This window comes from Schistocerca gregaria, chromosome 1 (assembly GCF_023897955.1).
Source record: "Schistocerca gregaria isolate iqSchGreg1 chromosome 1, iqSchGreg1.2, whole genome shotgun sequence".
Lineage (NCBI taxonomy): Eukaryota > Metazoa > Arthropoda > Insecta > Orthoptera > Acrididae > Schistocerca > Schistocerca gregaria.
Window position 1 is genome coordinate 17,027,313 of NC_064920.1, and position 16,929 is coordinate 17,044,241.

Below are 16,929 nucleotides of genomic sequence, written 5' to 3' on the forward strand. Positions count from 1 at the left end.
CACATCAGCAATTAATAGACATGAATAATAAGCACAAGCCCTTCTCTTTTGTGTTTGGAAGTGTATCCAAGCAGAATTTGCAGTTCAGTGTGCTCTTTTCACATACCTATGACTGGACCATATTTTTGATAAACACAGTGTTGAAAACCATTCATTCATGTGTGATGAAGTAGGCTGAACAATGCTATTTTAACTTCTAGATGTCCCATAAAATAATACCAGATGTTGATTCAAAGTTGGAAGGTGTAGAAGAACAGGAAGAGGAAGAGGATGAAGAGGAAGAGCAAGAACAGAAAGAAGCAGACAAAGAAGAACAAAATAATCGAAAGAGAAATCAAGATACAGGTGGAAATCATGACCAAAGAACAGTAAAACAATCTGAACAGGAGGCTGTGTCATTAAATAGTCGTGGGGAGAAAAGAGAACAGCTTCACACAGAAAAGAAACCATGTACTCTAGATGACAACAGTGTTATTGGTAATGGTAATGTAGTTCATTTCCTGTAGTATAGTGTAAAGTTGTAAAATGAAAGACTGTAAGAAGAAATAGAATCTTTATAGTGACTGAAATACTTGATTATTTTTCAGTTGTTCGTCCAAAGATAATTGGTCCCTCGTTGCCACCCAGTGTGAACTTAAATGAGGGAAAAGAAGTAGTTGTAAATAAAAATAAGAAGAGATCGAGGCAGAAAGAGCCTAAGAATGTGAAGGTAAATACAAATTCTTATATTTTTGAGTTATTCAGCAGAAACGTAGCACAAAAGTACGGTCTTCGGACAAAAGCTAATAAATAAAATAAAGGGAAATTGAGTGGCCAATGAGAACATAAAAGAGACTGAAAATGCTCCTGTGGTTTCAGGTGATATCCTTTCTCAGAGCTAACTAATAACAGTCATTTACATTGTACTGGCTGCAGAGCGTATTTGAGGAAGCCCAAGCCCGGACTGAGGTCTTCCTCTTGCTGACTCTTCTGGCCTAGTGCGCCTCTCTCACAGCATATTGCCTCATATATAACTTTGTTGCTTTCCTCCATTTTATACTTTTGATGCAGCAGATTATTATTATTTCTTTCCTTTCTCAGACGTTATGTCTGGTTAGAAATTGAAAGTGATGCGGACTTTGATCAAGCATGACTTCCTTTTAACTATACGGTATATGTTACATTGGATTTAGGAACTTTCGGGTAATTGAACAGGTATCAATAATTACGGATTTCCGTAGTTGTATATATATGTTTAGATGTAGCTGTATTGCGTTGATCTACTGGTGGATACTGTGTGGTATGACTCCTGTAGTTGATAGTATAATTGGTATAATGTCATCCTGATGCCACATGCCCTTGACTTCCTCAGCCAGTTGGACGTATTTTTCAATTTTTTCTTCTGTTTTCTTCTGTATATTTGTTGTATTGGGTATGGATATTTCGAACAGTTGTGTTAATTTATTCTTTTTATTGGTATCACGTCAGGTTTGTTATGTGGTGGTGTTTTATCTGTTATAATGGTTCTGTTCCAGTATAATTTGTATTCATCATTCTCCAGTACATTTTGTGGTGCATACTTGTATGTGGGAACGTGTTGTTTTATAAGTTTATGTTGTAAGGCAAGCTGTTGATGTATTATTTTTGCTACATTGTCGTCTTCTGGGGTATTCTGTAATCGCTAGTATTGTACATCCACTTGTGATGTGATCTATTGTTTCTATTTGTTGTTTGCAAAGTCTGCATTTATCTGTTGTGGTATTGGGATCTTTAATAACATGCTTGCTGTAATATCTGGTGTTTACTGTTTGATCCTGTATTGCAATCATGAATCCTTCCGTCTCATTGTATATATTGCCTTTTCTTAGCCATGTGTTGGATGCATCTTGATCGATGTGTGGCTGTGTTAAATGATACGGGTGCTTGTCATGTAGTGTTTTCTTTTTCCAATTTACTTTCTTCCTATCTGTTGATGTTATGTGATCTAAAGGGTTGTAGAAGTGGTTATGAAATTGCAGTGGTGTAGCTGATGTATTTATATGAGTGATTGCTTTGTGTATTTTGCTAGTTACTGCTCGTTCTAGAAAGAATTTTCTTAAATTGTCTATCTGTCCATAATGTAGGTTTCTTATGTCGATAAATCCCCTTCCTCCTCCCTTTCTGCTTAATGGGAATTTTTCTGTTGCTGAATGTATGTGATGTATTCTATATTTGGGGCATTGTGATCGTGTAAGTGCATTGAGTGCTTCTAGGTCTATGTTACTCCATTTCACTACTCCAAATGAGTAGGTCAATATTGGTATAGCATAAGTAAGTATAGCTTTTGTCTTGTTTCTTGCTGTCAGTTCTGTTTTCAGTATTTTTGTTAGTCTTTGTCTATATTTTTCTTTTAGTTCTTCTTTAATATTTGTATTATCTATTCCTATTTTTTGTCTGTATCCTAGATATAATATAATAATAGTATAATATAATATAATATAACAATTCCAATCCCAAAGAAAGCAGGCGTTGACAGATGTGAAAATCACCGAATTATCAGTTTAATAAGTCACAGCTGCAAAATACTAACGCGAATTCTTTGCAGACCAATGGAAAAACTGGTAGAAGCCAACCTTGGGAAAGATCAGTTTGGATTCCGTAGAAATATGAGAACACGTGAGGCAATACTGACCCTATGACTTTTTTTAGAAGCTAGATTAACAAAGGCAAACCTACATTTCTAGCATTTGTATACTTAGAGAAAGCTTTTGACAGTGTTGACTGGAATACTTTCTTTCAAATTCTGAAGGTGGCAGGAGTAAAATAAAGGGAGCGAAAGGCTGTTTACAATTTGTACAGAAACCAGATGGCAGTTATTAGAGTCGAGGGACATGAAAGGGAAGCGGTGGTTGGGAAGGGAGTGAGGCAGGTTTGTAGCCTCTCCCCGATGCCATTAAATCTGTATATTGAGCAAGCAGTAAAAGAAACAAACGACAAATTTGGAGTAGGTATTAAAATCCATGGAGAAGAAATAAAAACTTTGAGGTTCCCCGATGACATTGTAATTCTATCAGAGACAGCAAAGGACTTGGAAGAGCAGTTGAACGGAATGGACAGTGTCTCGAAAGGTGAATATAAGATGAACATCAACAAAAGCAAAATGAGGCTAATGGAATGCAGTCGAATTAAGTCAGGTGATGCTGAGGGAATTAGATTACGAAATGAGTTTTGCTACTTGGGGAGCAAAATAACTGTTGATGGTCAAAGTAGAGAGGATATAAAATGTAGATTGGCAATGGCAAGGAAAGTGTTCTGAAGAAGAGAAATTTGTTAACATCGAGTATAGATTTAAGTGTCACGAAGTCATTTCTGAAAGTATTTGTATGGAGTGTAGCCATGTATGGAAGTGAAACGTGGTCGATAACTAGTTTGGACAAGAAGAGAATAGAAACTTTCGAAATGTGGTGCTACAGAAGAAAGCTAAAGATCAGATGGGTAGATCACATAACTAATGAGGAGGTACTGAATAGGATTGAGGAGAAGAGGAGATTGTGGCACAACTTGACTAGAAGAAGGGATCGGTTGGTAGGACATGTTCTGAGGCATCAAGGGTTCACCAATTTAGTATTGGAGGGCAGCGTGGAGGGTAAAAATCATAGAGGGAGACCAAGAGATGAATACACTAAGCAGATTCTGAAGGATGTAGGCTGCAGTATGTACTGGGAGATGAAGAACTTTGCACAGGATAGAGTAGCATAAAGAGCTGCATCAAACCAGTCTCAGGACTGAAGACCACAACAACAACATCCTAGGTATTTATAGGCATCTGTTTTTTGCATCGTTTCTATGCAGTCGCTGTGGTTATCCAATATGTAATCTTCTTGTTTAGTGTGTTTTTCCTTGACTATGCTATTTTTCTTACATTTGTCTGTTCCAAAAGCCATATTTATATCATTGCTGAATACTTCTGTTATCTTTAGTAATTGGTTGAGTTGTTGATTTGTTGTTGCCAGTAGTTTTAGATCATCCGTGTATAGCAAATGTGTGATTTTGTGTTGGTATGTCCCAGTAATATTATATCCATAATTTGTATTATTTAGCATGTTGGATAGTGGGTTCAGAGCAAGGCAGAACCAGAAAGGACTTACTGAGTCTCCTTGGTATATTCCACACTTAATCTGTATTGGCTGTGATGTGATATTATTTGAATTTGTTTGGATATTAAGTGTGGTTTTCCAATTTTTCATTACTATGTTTAGGAACTGTATCATTTTAAGATCTACTTTATATATTTCCGATATTTGTAGTAACCATAAGTGGGGTACACTATCAAAAGCTTTTTGGTAATCAATGTATGCGTAGTGTAGTGACCTTTGTTTGGTTTTAGCTTGATATGTCACCTCTGCATCTATTATCAGTTGCTCTTTACATCCTCGTGCTCCTTTGCAACAGCCTTTTTGTTCTTCATTTATAATTTTGTTCTGTGTTGTATGTGTCATTAATTTCTGTGTAATGACTGAAGTTAATATTTTGTATATTGTTGGTAGGCATGTTATGTGGTGATATTTGGCTGGGTTTGCTGTGTCTGCTTGATCTTTAGGTTTCAGATAGGTTATTCCATGTGTAAGTGTATTAGGGAATGTGTATGGGTCTGCAGTGTAACTGTTAAATAATTTAGTTAGATGTGAATGTGTTAAGGTGAACTTCTTTAGCCAGAAATTTGCTATTGTATCTTTTCCAAGGGCTTTCCAATTGTGCGTAGAATTAATTGCTCGGGTGACTTCATGTTGCAAAATTATCACTTCAGGCATTTGTGGTATCGTCTTATATGTGTCTGTTTCTGCTTGTATCCACCGTGCATGCCTGTTATTATTGTACCGGGTTTGACCGTATGTTGCTCGACAAGTGTTCCATGTCTGCTATGTTTGGTGGATTATCTATTTTAATGTGTGTGTTAACTATTGTCTGGTAAAACTTCTTTTGGTTTGTACTGAATGTTTGATTTTGTTTCCTTCTATTTTCACTTTTATTGTGTCTTCTAAGTCATTTGGCCAATGCTTGTAATTTCTGCTTCTTTTCATCTAATTGCTCTATCACTTCTTGTTGTGAGATTTTACCTAACCTTTTTCGTTTTTTGTCTGATATTTCATTTCTTATAAATTGTGTTAGCTGTCCAATGTCTTTTCTCAGTTATTCTATTCTGATCTGTAGCCTGCGTTGCCATGCTGGTTTTGTGGGTTTCTTCTGTGTGTTGGTTTGTTCTGATCTCTGTCTAGTGTGGATATTTAGTGTAGTGAGTGCTCCTATATAAACCAGTAGTTGTAACTCTTCCATAGTTGTATTTTAATTTATTTTGTTGTGTATGATTGTGTTGATAGTTGTTATTGTTGTTTCGACTTGTGGGTTATTTGGTGGTCTATTCAAGAATGGTCTAATGTCTGTATTTTTGTCTTTGTATTCTATATATGTCAGCTGAAATTTTTCTTCTATAACTAACATGTGTGTCACTTCGTGTTCTATTTGTGCTTTTTCTGGTGGCAGTCTTAAGATTTTGTTTTCCTCTTATTGTTTAATTGATGCATGTTGTTCTTTGTTTGTTTGCTCTGAGATGTTTGAGCCCATTACTGTATTTTCTTCTTCTTCTGATTGCACATTATTTTGTTCCAGTATTTTTGTACTTGTTGTTTGATGTTTTCTAATTACGGCTGGGGTATCCTGTTATTTTTTATTATTACACGGATCTAATCAGCTAGTCGTTGTTCTGTTAAAAATTTTAATTCTGGGTATCTGATAATAAATGTTGTGTATACTTGTGATCTGTAACCAGCTGTGTTGGTTCTTAAGTTTGTTGCTTGGTAATAACAGAACATGAGGTGTCGGTTAACTTCATCTGACCATCTCATCCTCTGTCTTTGTTTTCCTTCTAGAGTGGATGCAGGAAGCATATCCTGCAAAACACCTCTATTTGGATTTAAATCATTTTCAGTGTTGCTAGCAGTGTCGTTACCATTGTGGATGGGCATAGGGTTCAAGCGTCCAGACATGACCGTGCTTGTCCGAGGCTTCATTAGTTCTGTCTTGAACCAACTACTCACACTAAAAGGGGGGTTAGCCCTATTAGTGGTTTGTTCTTTTCGTCGCCTTTTACGACTGGCAGAACATACCGGGGGCCTATTCTTTTCCTGGGCCTCCACGGGGTTTATTATTATTATTATTTCAACAGATATTACTCACATCACCTAATTTAATGTTCTGTTGTCCATCAAACGCACAGAATATCCTTGTCTATCCCTGTTTCAGACTTGCTTCCAATCCTGCTCTCAGTCCTGTACTACATGGGTCATTTCCTTCAGTCGAACCAGTTGCAAGACCTGTCCCATACAACCATCCATTCCCTCCTAATGCAGTCCAGCCATGGTCATTCCCTGCACTATAAAAGGTGGGGTTATGAGTGAAAGTGTGCACAACAAGTAACCAAGTATCTACTCGCAAGACTGGCATCCTCCAAATTGTGTCAAACCACAAACTTTTTACCATCCAGTTGCTGAACATGCTGTAACCTCCAACATAAATGACTTCAACTTCCAGCATTACTCTCCCTGAAATGGGAGTTTGAATGGTCTCTCCAGTAGCTGCACTCTCACAGTCCTCCTGGCATAAACCTCTGTTACCCATTACATCCCTTCTTCCCTTCCTTCTTCTGTCCACTCTGCCTTCCCTGTCCAGATCTTCTGCGTCTCCTCCACCTCCAACCATGTGAGGACCCCCCCCCCCTCTCTCTCTCCCTCTCCTTCTCCCTCCCTCTTCCCTCCCACCCGTGCTCAACCCACTCCAGCCTCCTCTCCCTACTGCTCATTTCCCCTCCTCTACTGCTGCCCCCAACACCTGCCCCCTCACCCCTCTTCCCCTACTCCCTCCTCCCCTTCCCCCTCACCCCTCTCTCCATCTCACTCTGCCTCCCTATCTCCCTCCCACTCTCTCAATCCCTTCTCCCACACTCCCTACTCACCCCTCCTCCTCCCTATCCCCCTCCTCTACTGGCTCCCCCTCCCCGCACTCCTCCCTCCCCTCATCTCCCCCACCCCTCCCTCCACTCCCAACCACTCCTTTCCTCTCTCGTCTACTCCCGACTCCCCTCTCTTTCTCGTCCCCTCTTATGCCCTCTCATCTCACCACTCTACCCTTCCCTCCCTATCCCCCTGTCCCTCCCTTCCTCCCCCTCCCCCTTCCCTCCCCCTCCCCTCCCTTTCACCCTCTCCCTCAATCCTTCTTCATCCTCTCCCTCCATCCATTCCTCTCCCTCCTCCAAACCTCACCCTCCCTCCATCACTCTCCCTCCCCTCTCCTCTTCTTGCCACCACTTGTTTACCCTCCCCACCACAACTTCCCCTCCCCGCGAATCCTTTCACCTCCCCGCCAACCCTTTCCCCTCCCCCGCCACTCGTCTCCCCTCACCCGCCACGCGTCTCCCCTCCCCCACCACACGTCTACACTGCCCACCCCTCCCCTCCCTACCACTCGTCTCCCCTCCACACCACTCGTTTCCCCTCCCGGCCACTCAATCCCCTCCCCACCACTCGGCTCCCCTCCCCGCCACTCGGCTCCGCTCCCCGCCACACATTTGTCCTCCCCTCCCTCCCTTCCTCCCTCCAGCTCTCCCTCCCTCCCTCCCTCCCTCCCTCCCACCCTCCCATCCTCCCACCCTCCCATCCTCCCATACTCCCACACTCCCACCCTCCCACCCTCCAACCCTCCCACCCTCCCACCCTCCCACCCTCCCACTCCCACTCCCACCCTCCAACCCACCAACCAACCAACCCTCCAACCCTCTCCCACGCTCTCCCACTCCCTCCCACTCTCTCCGACTCCCCCCCACTCCCACTCCCACTCCCACTCCCACTCCCACTCCCACTCCCACTCCCACTCCCACTCCCACTCCCCGTGCCCGTCCCCCTCCCCGTCCCCCCTGTCCCTCTCCCCTCCCCGCCCCCCTCCCCCTCCCCGTCCCCCTCCCTCTCCCTCTCCCTCTCCCTGCCCCTCTCCCTGCCCCTCCCCCTCCCCCTCCCCCTCTCCCTCTCTCTCTGTCACACACACACACACGCTACATCTACATTGATATCCATACTCCACAAGCCACCTGATGGTGTGTGGCAGAGGGTACCCTGAGTACCTCTATCGGTTCTCCCTTCTATTCCAGTCCCGTATTGTTCGTGGAAAGAAGGATTGTCGGTATGCTTCTGTGTGGGTTCTAAGCTCTCTGATTTTATTCTCATGGTCTCTTTGCGAGATATACGTAGGAGGGAGCAAAATACTACTTGACTCTTCGGTGAAGGTATTTTCTCGAAACTTTAACAAAAGCCCGTACCGAGCTACTGAGCATCTCTTCTGCAGAGTCTTCCACTGGAGTTTATCTATCATCTCTATAATGCTTTCGCGATTACTAAATGATCCTGTAACGAAGCGCGCTGCTTTCCGTTGGATCTTCTCTCTCTCTTCTATCAACCCTATCTGGTACGGATCCCACACTGCTGAGCAGTATTCAAGCAGTGGGTGAACAAGCGTACTGTAACCTACTTCCTTTGTTTTCGGATTGCATTTCCTTCGGATTCTTCCAATGAATCTCAGTCTGGCATCTGGTTTACTGACGATCAACTTTATTTGATCATTCCATTTTAAATCACTTCTAATGTGTACTCCCAGATAATTTATGGAATTAACTGCTATTTTGTAGCTAAATGATAAGGGATATATCTTTATATGTATTCGCAGCACATTACACTTGTCTACATTGAGATTGAATTGCCATTCCCTGCAGCACGCGTCAGTTCACTGCAGATCCTCCTGCATTTCAGTACAATTTTCCATTGTTACAACCTCTCGATACACCACAGCATTATCTGCAAAAAGCCTCAGTGAACTTGCGGCACACCTGAAATAACTCTTACTTCGGAAGACTTCTCTCCAGTGAGAATGACATGCTGCGTTCTTTTATCTAGGAACTCTTCAATCCAATCACACAATTGGTCTGATAGTCCATATGCTCTTACTTTGTTCATTAAACGACTGTGGGAAACTGTATTAAAAACCTTGCGGAAGTCAAGAAACACGGCATCTACCTGTGAACCCATGTCTATGGCCCTCTGAGTCTCGTGGACAAATAGCGCGAGCTGGGTTTCAAACGATCGTCTTTTTCGAAAGCCATGCTGATTCCTACAGAGTAGATTTCTAGTCTCCAGAAAAGTCATTATACTCGAACATAATACGTGTTCCAAGATTCTACAACTGTTCAACGTTAGAGATATAGATCTATTCGACGTCCCTTCTTGAAAACGGGGATGACCTGTGCCCTTTTCCAATCCTTTGGAACACTATGCTCTTCTAGAGACCTACGATACCCCGCTGCAAGAAGGGGGGCAAGTTCCTTCGCATACTCTGTGTAAAATCGAACTGGTATCCCATCAGTTCCAGCGGCCTTTCCTCTTTTGAGCGATTTCAATTTTTTCTCTATCCCAGTGTCGTCTATTTTGATATCTACCATTTTGTCATCTGTGCGACAGTCTAGAGAAAGCACTACAGTGCAGTCTTCCTCTGTGAAACAGATTTGGAAAAAGACATTTAGTATTTCGGCCTTTAGTCTGTCATCCTCTGTTTCAGTACCATTTTGGTCACAGAGTGCCTGGACATTTTGTTTTGATCCACCTACCGCTTTGACATAAGACCAAAATTTCTTAGGATTTTCTGCCAAGTCAGTACATAGAACTTTACTTCCGAATTCATTGAACGCCTCTCGCATAGCCCTCCTCACACTACATTTCGCTTCACGTAATTTTTGTTTGTCTGCAAGGCTTTGGCTATGTTTATCTTTGCTGTGAAGTTCCCTTTGCTTCCGCAGCAGTTTTCTAACTGGGTGTCGTACTGCGGTGGCTCTTTTCCATCTCTTACGATCTTACTTGGCACATACTCATTTAACGCATATTGTACGATGGTTTTGAACTTTGTCCACTGATCCTCAACATTATCTGTACTTGAGACAAACCTTTGTGTTGAGCCATCAGGTACTCTGTAATCTGCTTTTTGTCACTTTTGCTAAACAGAAAAATCTTCCTACCTTTTTTAATATTTCTATTTGCGGCTGAAATCATCGATGCAGTAACCGCTTTTTGATCGCTGATTCCCTGTTCTGCGTGTACTGTTTCAAATAGTTCAGGTCTGTTTGTCACCAGAAGGTCTAATATGTTATCGCCCCGAGTCGGTTCTCTGTTTAACTGCTCAAGGTAGTTTTCAGATAAAGCACTTAAAAAAATTTCACTGGATTCTTTGTCCCTGCCACCTCTTATGAACGTTTGAGTCTCCCAGTATATATTCAGCAAATTAAAATCTCCACCCAGAACTATAACATGGTGGGGAAATCTACTCGAAATACTTTCCAAATTATCCTTCAGGTGCTCAGCCACAACAGCGGCTGAGCCAGGGGGCCTGTAGAGACATCCAATTACCATGTCTGAGCCTACTTTAACCGTGACCTTCACCCAAATTATTTCACATTTCGGATCTTCGTCAATTTCCTTCTATACTATTGCAATTCTTATCGCTATAAACACGCCTCCCCCTTCACTGTCCAGCCTGTCTCTGCGGTATACATTCCAGTCTGAGTTTAGGATTTCATTACTGTTCACGTCTGGTTTTAGCCAACTTTCTGTCCCTAGTAGTATATGGGCATTGCGACCGTTTATTAATGAGAGCAGTTCTGGGACCTTTCTATAGACGTTACTGCAGTTTACTATTAGCACATTAATATTGTTATTCCCTGTTGCATTTTGCCTACTCCTATCTTGCTGCGTCTCAGGAGGCATCTTGTCGGGCCTAGGGAGGGAATTCTCTAACTTAAAAAACCCACATGTGCACTCCACACATACTCCGCTAGCCACTTCCGGCGTCTAATGCACGCCTGACCTATTCAGAGGGACCCTACATTTCTCCACCCGATAGCGGAGGTCAAGAAATTTGCACCCCAGATGTCCGCAGAATCGTCTGAGCCTCTGGTTTAAGCCTTCCACTCGGCTCCAAATCAGAGGACGGCGATCGGTTCTGGGAACGATACTACAAATAGCTAGCTCTGATTCCCCCCTTAGTGAGGCTTTCCACCTTCACCAACTCTGCCAACTGCCTGTACGAACTGAGGCGTCTAATGCACGCCTGACCTATTCAGAGGGACCCTACATTTCTCCACCCGATAGCGGAGGTCAAGAAATTTGCACCCCAGATGTCCGCAGAATCGTCTGAGCCTCTGGTTTAAGCCTTCCACTCGGCTCCAAATCAGAGGACGGCGATCGGTTCTGGGAACGATACTACAAATAGCTAGCTCTGATTCCCCCCTTAGTGAGGCTTTCCACCTTCACCAACTCTGCCAACTGCCTGTACGAACTGAGGATGACCTCTGAACCCAGACGGCAGGAGTCATTGGTGCCGACATGAGCAACAATTTGCAGTTGGGTGCACCCAGTGCTCTCTATCGCCGCCGGCAGGGCCTCCTCGACATCTCAGATGAGACCCCCCGGCAAGCAGACAGAGTGAACACTGGCCTTCTTCCCCAACCTTTCCGCTACTTCCCTAAGGGGCTCCATCACCCGCCTAACGTTGGAGCTCCCAATAACTGGGGTGGCACTAGACAGAGAAGCGGTGTGGTAGGAATTGTAGACAACGAACAGAGTCACAATCTCTTCTGCGAGTATCGTCAACAGGACACTGATACTTTTCTATGTGAGGCACGGAATTAACCATCTCTGATGGAAGATGTGGCACACCTGGTTGTGTAGCAGGTGTCGAGATGTTGCGGTGCGGGTGTGTACGTAAACTTCACAATAAGCGTCTCAGTACGAGGAAATGTCAATACGTGGTACGGTCGTGGAGCAGAGGCCGATGTTAATGCCGTTTGGAGTAGGCGAAGAATGAGAGTGAGGCTGCGTTGACAGAAACCTAGGTAGGAACAGAGCTGTTGTCCTGTACTGGTTGCCAAGAATCGTAGTAGGCAGGTATCTGGTTGCACAGTAGGATCGACAGCTCAGGGTGCTTGAAGGAAGAAATTTGGTGCCTTAGGAGACAGCCGTAGCAAGCTAGGGATGTACGGAACTGCTATGACACGTGTGTGAAAGGCTCCCAGAGGGCCATTGACATCCACTTTTGTTAAAGCGTGAACCAGATTTGTAGTAAACATTTGAACATATTGGACATTTCCTTAAACATGCATCCCATACACTCATTAATGGTAGATCGTGTCCAGAGAAAGAGACTGAAAGTAGCGTTTACTGCACAATGGTAACTTTTCAAATCTCGCCCAAAAACAGAGTGAAAATATCAATACTTTAATGTGTCGGTCAGTAGTTCCGATAAATATATATAAGGTCCAGGGAGACGTGCAAAACGCTTATAATCTTTCCTCAGATAATACAGTGAAATATCGGTCCTACCACAAGCCCTACATATAATGGACAAGTTTTACATTTGCCACGACAGTACAAATCGTGAACCGCAACTTTACTTGGCGCCCCAGGTGGATTAAGAATCACTAATAACTAACTAAGTTAAGTAAGGCAAAGCACTGTAATTATAGTATGTCTTGAAACAATCAGAAATAATTATGACTCAGATTAAAGTTGGAGCAGCAGTGTTAATCTTCCAGACTAAGTTGCACAAGTACAAAGATACACAGTATATTTCGGTGATGCATGACCAGGGCCACATTGTCACACCATCCAATTACTAGGTGGCACAATAAGCATCACACAATAGCACACACTCGCAACTGCCCCAGTGCGGCAGTGCTTGTCGAATGTGGCCACTACTTCATTGTGGGCACACACAAACAGGTACACTCTGACGTGTACCGTAATGTGTATCTGGGAAAAACTGCTCCGACCTGGGTAGCCTTCAAATTTCACTGCGACAGAGCCCATTACCACAGCCCAGATAAACACGGTATTGTTTGAGTGTGCAGAAACGTGTGCCATTCCTCGAGAGCTGACGGCCTGCTGTCGGTGCCATTTCCGTGTGAGCGGCCTGGAACGTTATTCTGTTGCCCGATTAAAATGTCTACTTCCATTTACTACCCGCCTGTTCCTCCACACCCCTCAGATCGTGTGCCGAAAAGGTCACTTGACCTCGCAATACCGTCCGGTGGCCACGGTCGACTACAGTAGTGCCAACCACTGGCATATACTCCTCCCTTTATTCCCGGCAATTCCCTTTGATCGTATCTGATCTTCCCGACAGGGACTAGGCTCGATTTGGGATAGGTGAGCTCTTATAACATTTCCCTTCTTGGGATCCACTAAAAATACTCACTATACTGTGGCAGGAGCTTTCTATCTTGTCAAGATTTTTGCTTGAGGCCTGGAAGTTCTTGACAGAGACTGGGTCTTCTACATAATGTGGCTGTGGGCACTGTCTGCTATTGTAGCACTGCCTGAAGACGATGCAACTTAAGAAGGTTCTGTTTTGCCCTCTTCCAGGGGACCACAAGTTTCCTTTGCCCGGTCCGTTCCAGCAGCAGGTTGACGGAAGATACTTTGTGGACTAGAAATCTTGAAACATAGTAGCAGTTCACCTGGTTCTCGCTATGTCGTTTTTAATGGTATCACCACTCGTGAGAGTGTAGGGTCCAATTCTCCCGCTCTTTGCTATTGTACGTGATTAGGGCTGCCCCCATCTTTGGTTAAACTCTCAGCATTTGAAGGGGTGGGGTAATAGCGGTGGTGGCATGTGTAATGCCGATACCACACTAAAGTCCCTAAAACCACCCAACATAAAGCATGTCACGTTGTCATATGTAATATAGTGTGGTGGACGAAAAACACTATAGATGTTCTTTAAGTTCTGTACCATTGCTTCAGTAATAGCTGCCCTGGTGGGAGGCAGGTGCAATGGACCTGCAAAATCGATAACCATTTTTTGAAGGGGACAGTTCACTGTAGCAGATGCTAACCAACCCACCTTCATATACTGAACGGGCTTGACCCCAATGCATACCTGACATATACTCACTCTGTTTTTTATATCACTATCAGTTCTCTTCCATAGAAAATGCTGACATATTATGACATTTGTGAAAATGCCCAAATGCCCACCTGTAGAGCACTCATGGAAATACTCGAACAGGAAAGGCACAAATTGCTCATGCACCACTATCTTGTTGTCCTTGTCGTACCTAGCCCCATCTGGTTTAACAACCTGCCCCTCCCCAATTTTCTTTCTGATTTCCGCTTCTTCCTCATCCTTCTACTGATGTTCTTCAATATTTCAAAAATGCAGATTGTCACAACTTTTTTGTTAGTCTGTCCTGTTCATCACTCTGTTTTCCTGTTTCCATGTCCTGGCCCAAAATTTGAGCACTAAAGTCATCGTTTCCCACCTGGCAATCTAACCTGACTGTTTTGGCCAGCTGAGGAACCAGCTTAATGCCTAGATGTCAGTTTCAGCATAAACTGCATATGCTCCTCGTAATACCTGAATTTTTCTACTCTAAATACCACTTCTAGAGTCTGTAACTCATAAACTGAGTAAGCCTTCTCTAAGTGGTTTTAGGTCTGGGATGCAAATGCTATTGCAATTATCCCTTCTTCATTCTCCTAAAATAGGACTGCTCCCATCTTACATTCGAGGTGTCCATCTACAAGATGAATCGTGTGCTAGAATCGTGAAGAGGCAGGACCGTATCTGACATCAAACCTCATTTCAGCGTCACCTGTGGTGCTTCTCGTGAGGCTGACCCCTCAAATGTATGTATCTTTTCTCCTAAATCACATAATTTCCCCATCTTCTCTGTGAGCTCCAGGATAAATTTGCAAAAAAAAATTTGGCTTTCCTTACGTAAGAATTTCACCACGTCTTTGACATTCCTAAGTGCTGAAAGGTGTCGATCGACGCTCATCCTGTCTAGGACAACCGTGTGCCTTAAGAAATGCATTAATTCACAGGTGAACTTCTCCTCGGCCAGAGGAACAATCGATCCTGCTTTTCTCAGTCTACAAAGTACTTCTCATAAATGTTGAAAATGTTCCTCCATAGAATTACTATAAACTACCTGATCACTTGGTTCGGATCTAATGTCGTAAACAGTTTTGCCGTGAGAAATCAGCCGAAACGAGAATGACGATCTGAGAGTGATCGAGATCACAATTTCACCTGTTTGTTCAGATCCCTATAATCCACCACTGGGTGATAGCTTCCATCTGATTTGGGAACAAAAAACACAGAAGCCACATACTGTGATTTGGACAGCCAAATAATCCCTTGTTCTAACATTTCCCTCAACAGCTTCATCGTGGGAGGGGCAAATATATACAGAGATTTCTTTATCACAATGTTATCCTGTAGCTCGATATGATATTCTACTAATGGAGTAACACTCAACTTTGCCACCAAAACATCCAGGAATGCAGGATAGATTTGAATGCCTTGAGAAAATAAGCCAACCAGTTGCAGGTGTGATTTCATAGTTTCAGCAGTTGTAAAATTATCTTCTTCAAAAGTACAAGGAGTGTCAAATAAGAAATAAATCACTTTTTTCAGTTGAACAGATGCAGAATTTGTAGAGGAACATCGCGAAATATTTCCGCATCGGCCCCTACAGTTTCGTGAAATTTTGAAAGGTGGCTGTGCTCTACAGAGCCTTCAAAATGGTGTCTGTAACAGAGTTGCAGAAAGTCTACGGAGACCTGGCAGTGAACAGAAGCACTGTGAGATGTCGGGTGAGAGGTCTGTCATTTTCGGAATGAGGTCATGCAGACCGGTCCGATCTCACGCGTGCCAGTTGGCACGCACGTAGCTGTGACTGCTGCATTGTTGGAATGTGTGGACACTCTCATTCCAGGTGATTGACAGATCTCAGTCGAGCAGCTCACTGCTCAACTGGACTTCTCCGTTGGCAGTGCTGACACTCTTCCTTACCAGTTTGGGTCCTCAAAGGTATATGCCCTCTGTGTTTCTTGCCGCCCAATGGAAGACCATCAAGAGCAATGAGTCTGTGTGAATTCTTTACGCATTACAAGGTCGATCGTGACAATATCTTGTCAACCAGTAGAGTGATACTGTGTAAGCATACAGGTCCTCCCATTAAGGTAGTGTAAGGCTATTGCACTGAACAGAGATGATGTTGAAAAATAGGGGTTTCTAGCCAGAGGAGTGGGGAATAACATGGTTTATTGGAATCCTGAATAAAACAACCTGCATTCAGGGGAGAAAAGAATATTGCATTATATACTGAATGCCCCTTGTACATGCACCTATCCAGAAAAATTTTCATATCACAGTTAAAAAGAAGTAACATAGTGTGAAAGATATACAAAAACCACTGGATAAAAATATAAACAAAAACTAAATAGACGCATATTAACATGCTGGAGATGACAAATTTCAGAGCAGAAAAGCTCGTATCAAGTAAAATGGTACATGTGATCATCAGTAAAACCAAATAAAATCAATTAAACAACATTCCCATTAGAGCTGGGCTATGTGTAAAAGTCTTCACATTAAAATATATGAGGAATTAAAAGGCAGTGAAATGGCTCATATGTGGCTGGTGCCGTGCTGCAACTGACAAAGTTGTCGCAGTGCACAAAAGAAACATTGTTAGTAGGTGGTGTACCTGTGTGAAAACGTATGCGCGTAACGAACAGATGAACTGTAAACTACCAGTTGGTGCGGTACATTGAAAAGGGAATGAGAAAAATTTTAGATAGCAAATTGGGGGAAAATGAGAGATAGAGAGGAGGAGGGGAAACTTTAAATCAAAAATATCCGGACACCTGGCTGAAAATGACTTACAAGATCGTGGCACCCTCCATCGGTAATGCTGCAATTCGATATGGTATTGGCCCATCCTTAGCCTTGATGGCAGTTTCCACTTTCATAGGCATACGTTCAATCAGGTGCTGCAAGGTTTCTTGGGGAATGCCAGTCCATTCTTCAAGGAGT

General features: G+C 43.1%; 1 protein-coding gene across 2 annotated transcripts in view; it reads left to right on the plus strand.

Annotated features, from left to right (window-relative positions):
* Positions 1–16,929, plus strand: part of LOC126328052 (kanadaptin-like) — a 224,401-nt gene that overhangs the window by 193,012 nt on the left and 14,460 nt on the right. Inside the window, exons 8-9 of one of the 2 annotated variants that reach the window (XM_049995979.1) lie at positions 201–483; positions 588–709. In XM_049995979.1, coding sequence (XP_049851936.1) covers positions 201–483; positions 588–709 — 405 coding nt within the window. The remainder of the gene's footprint in view (positions 1–200; positions 484–587; positions 710–16,929) is intronic. The other variant, XM_049995987.1, reaches the window with a different exon arrangement.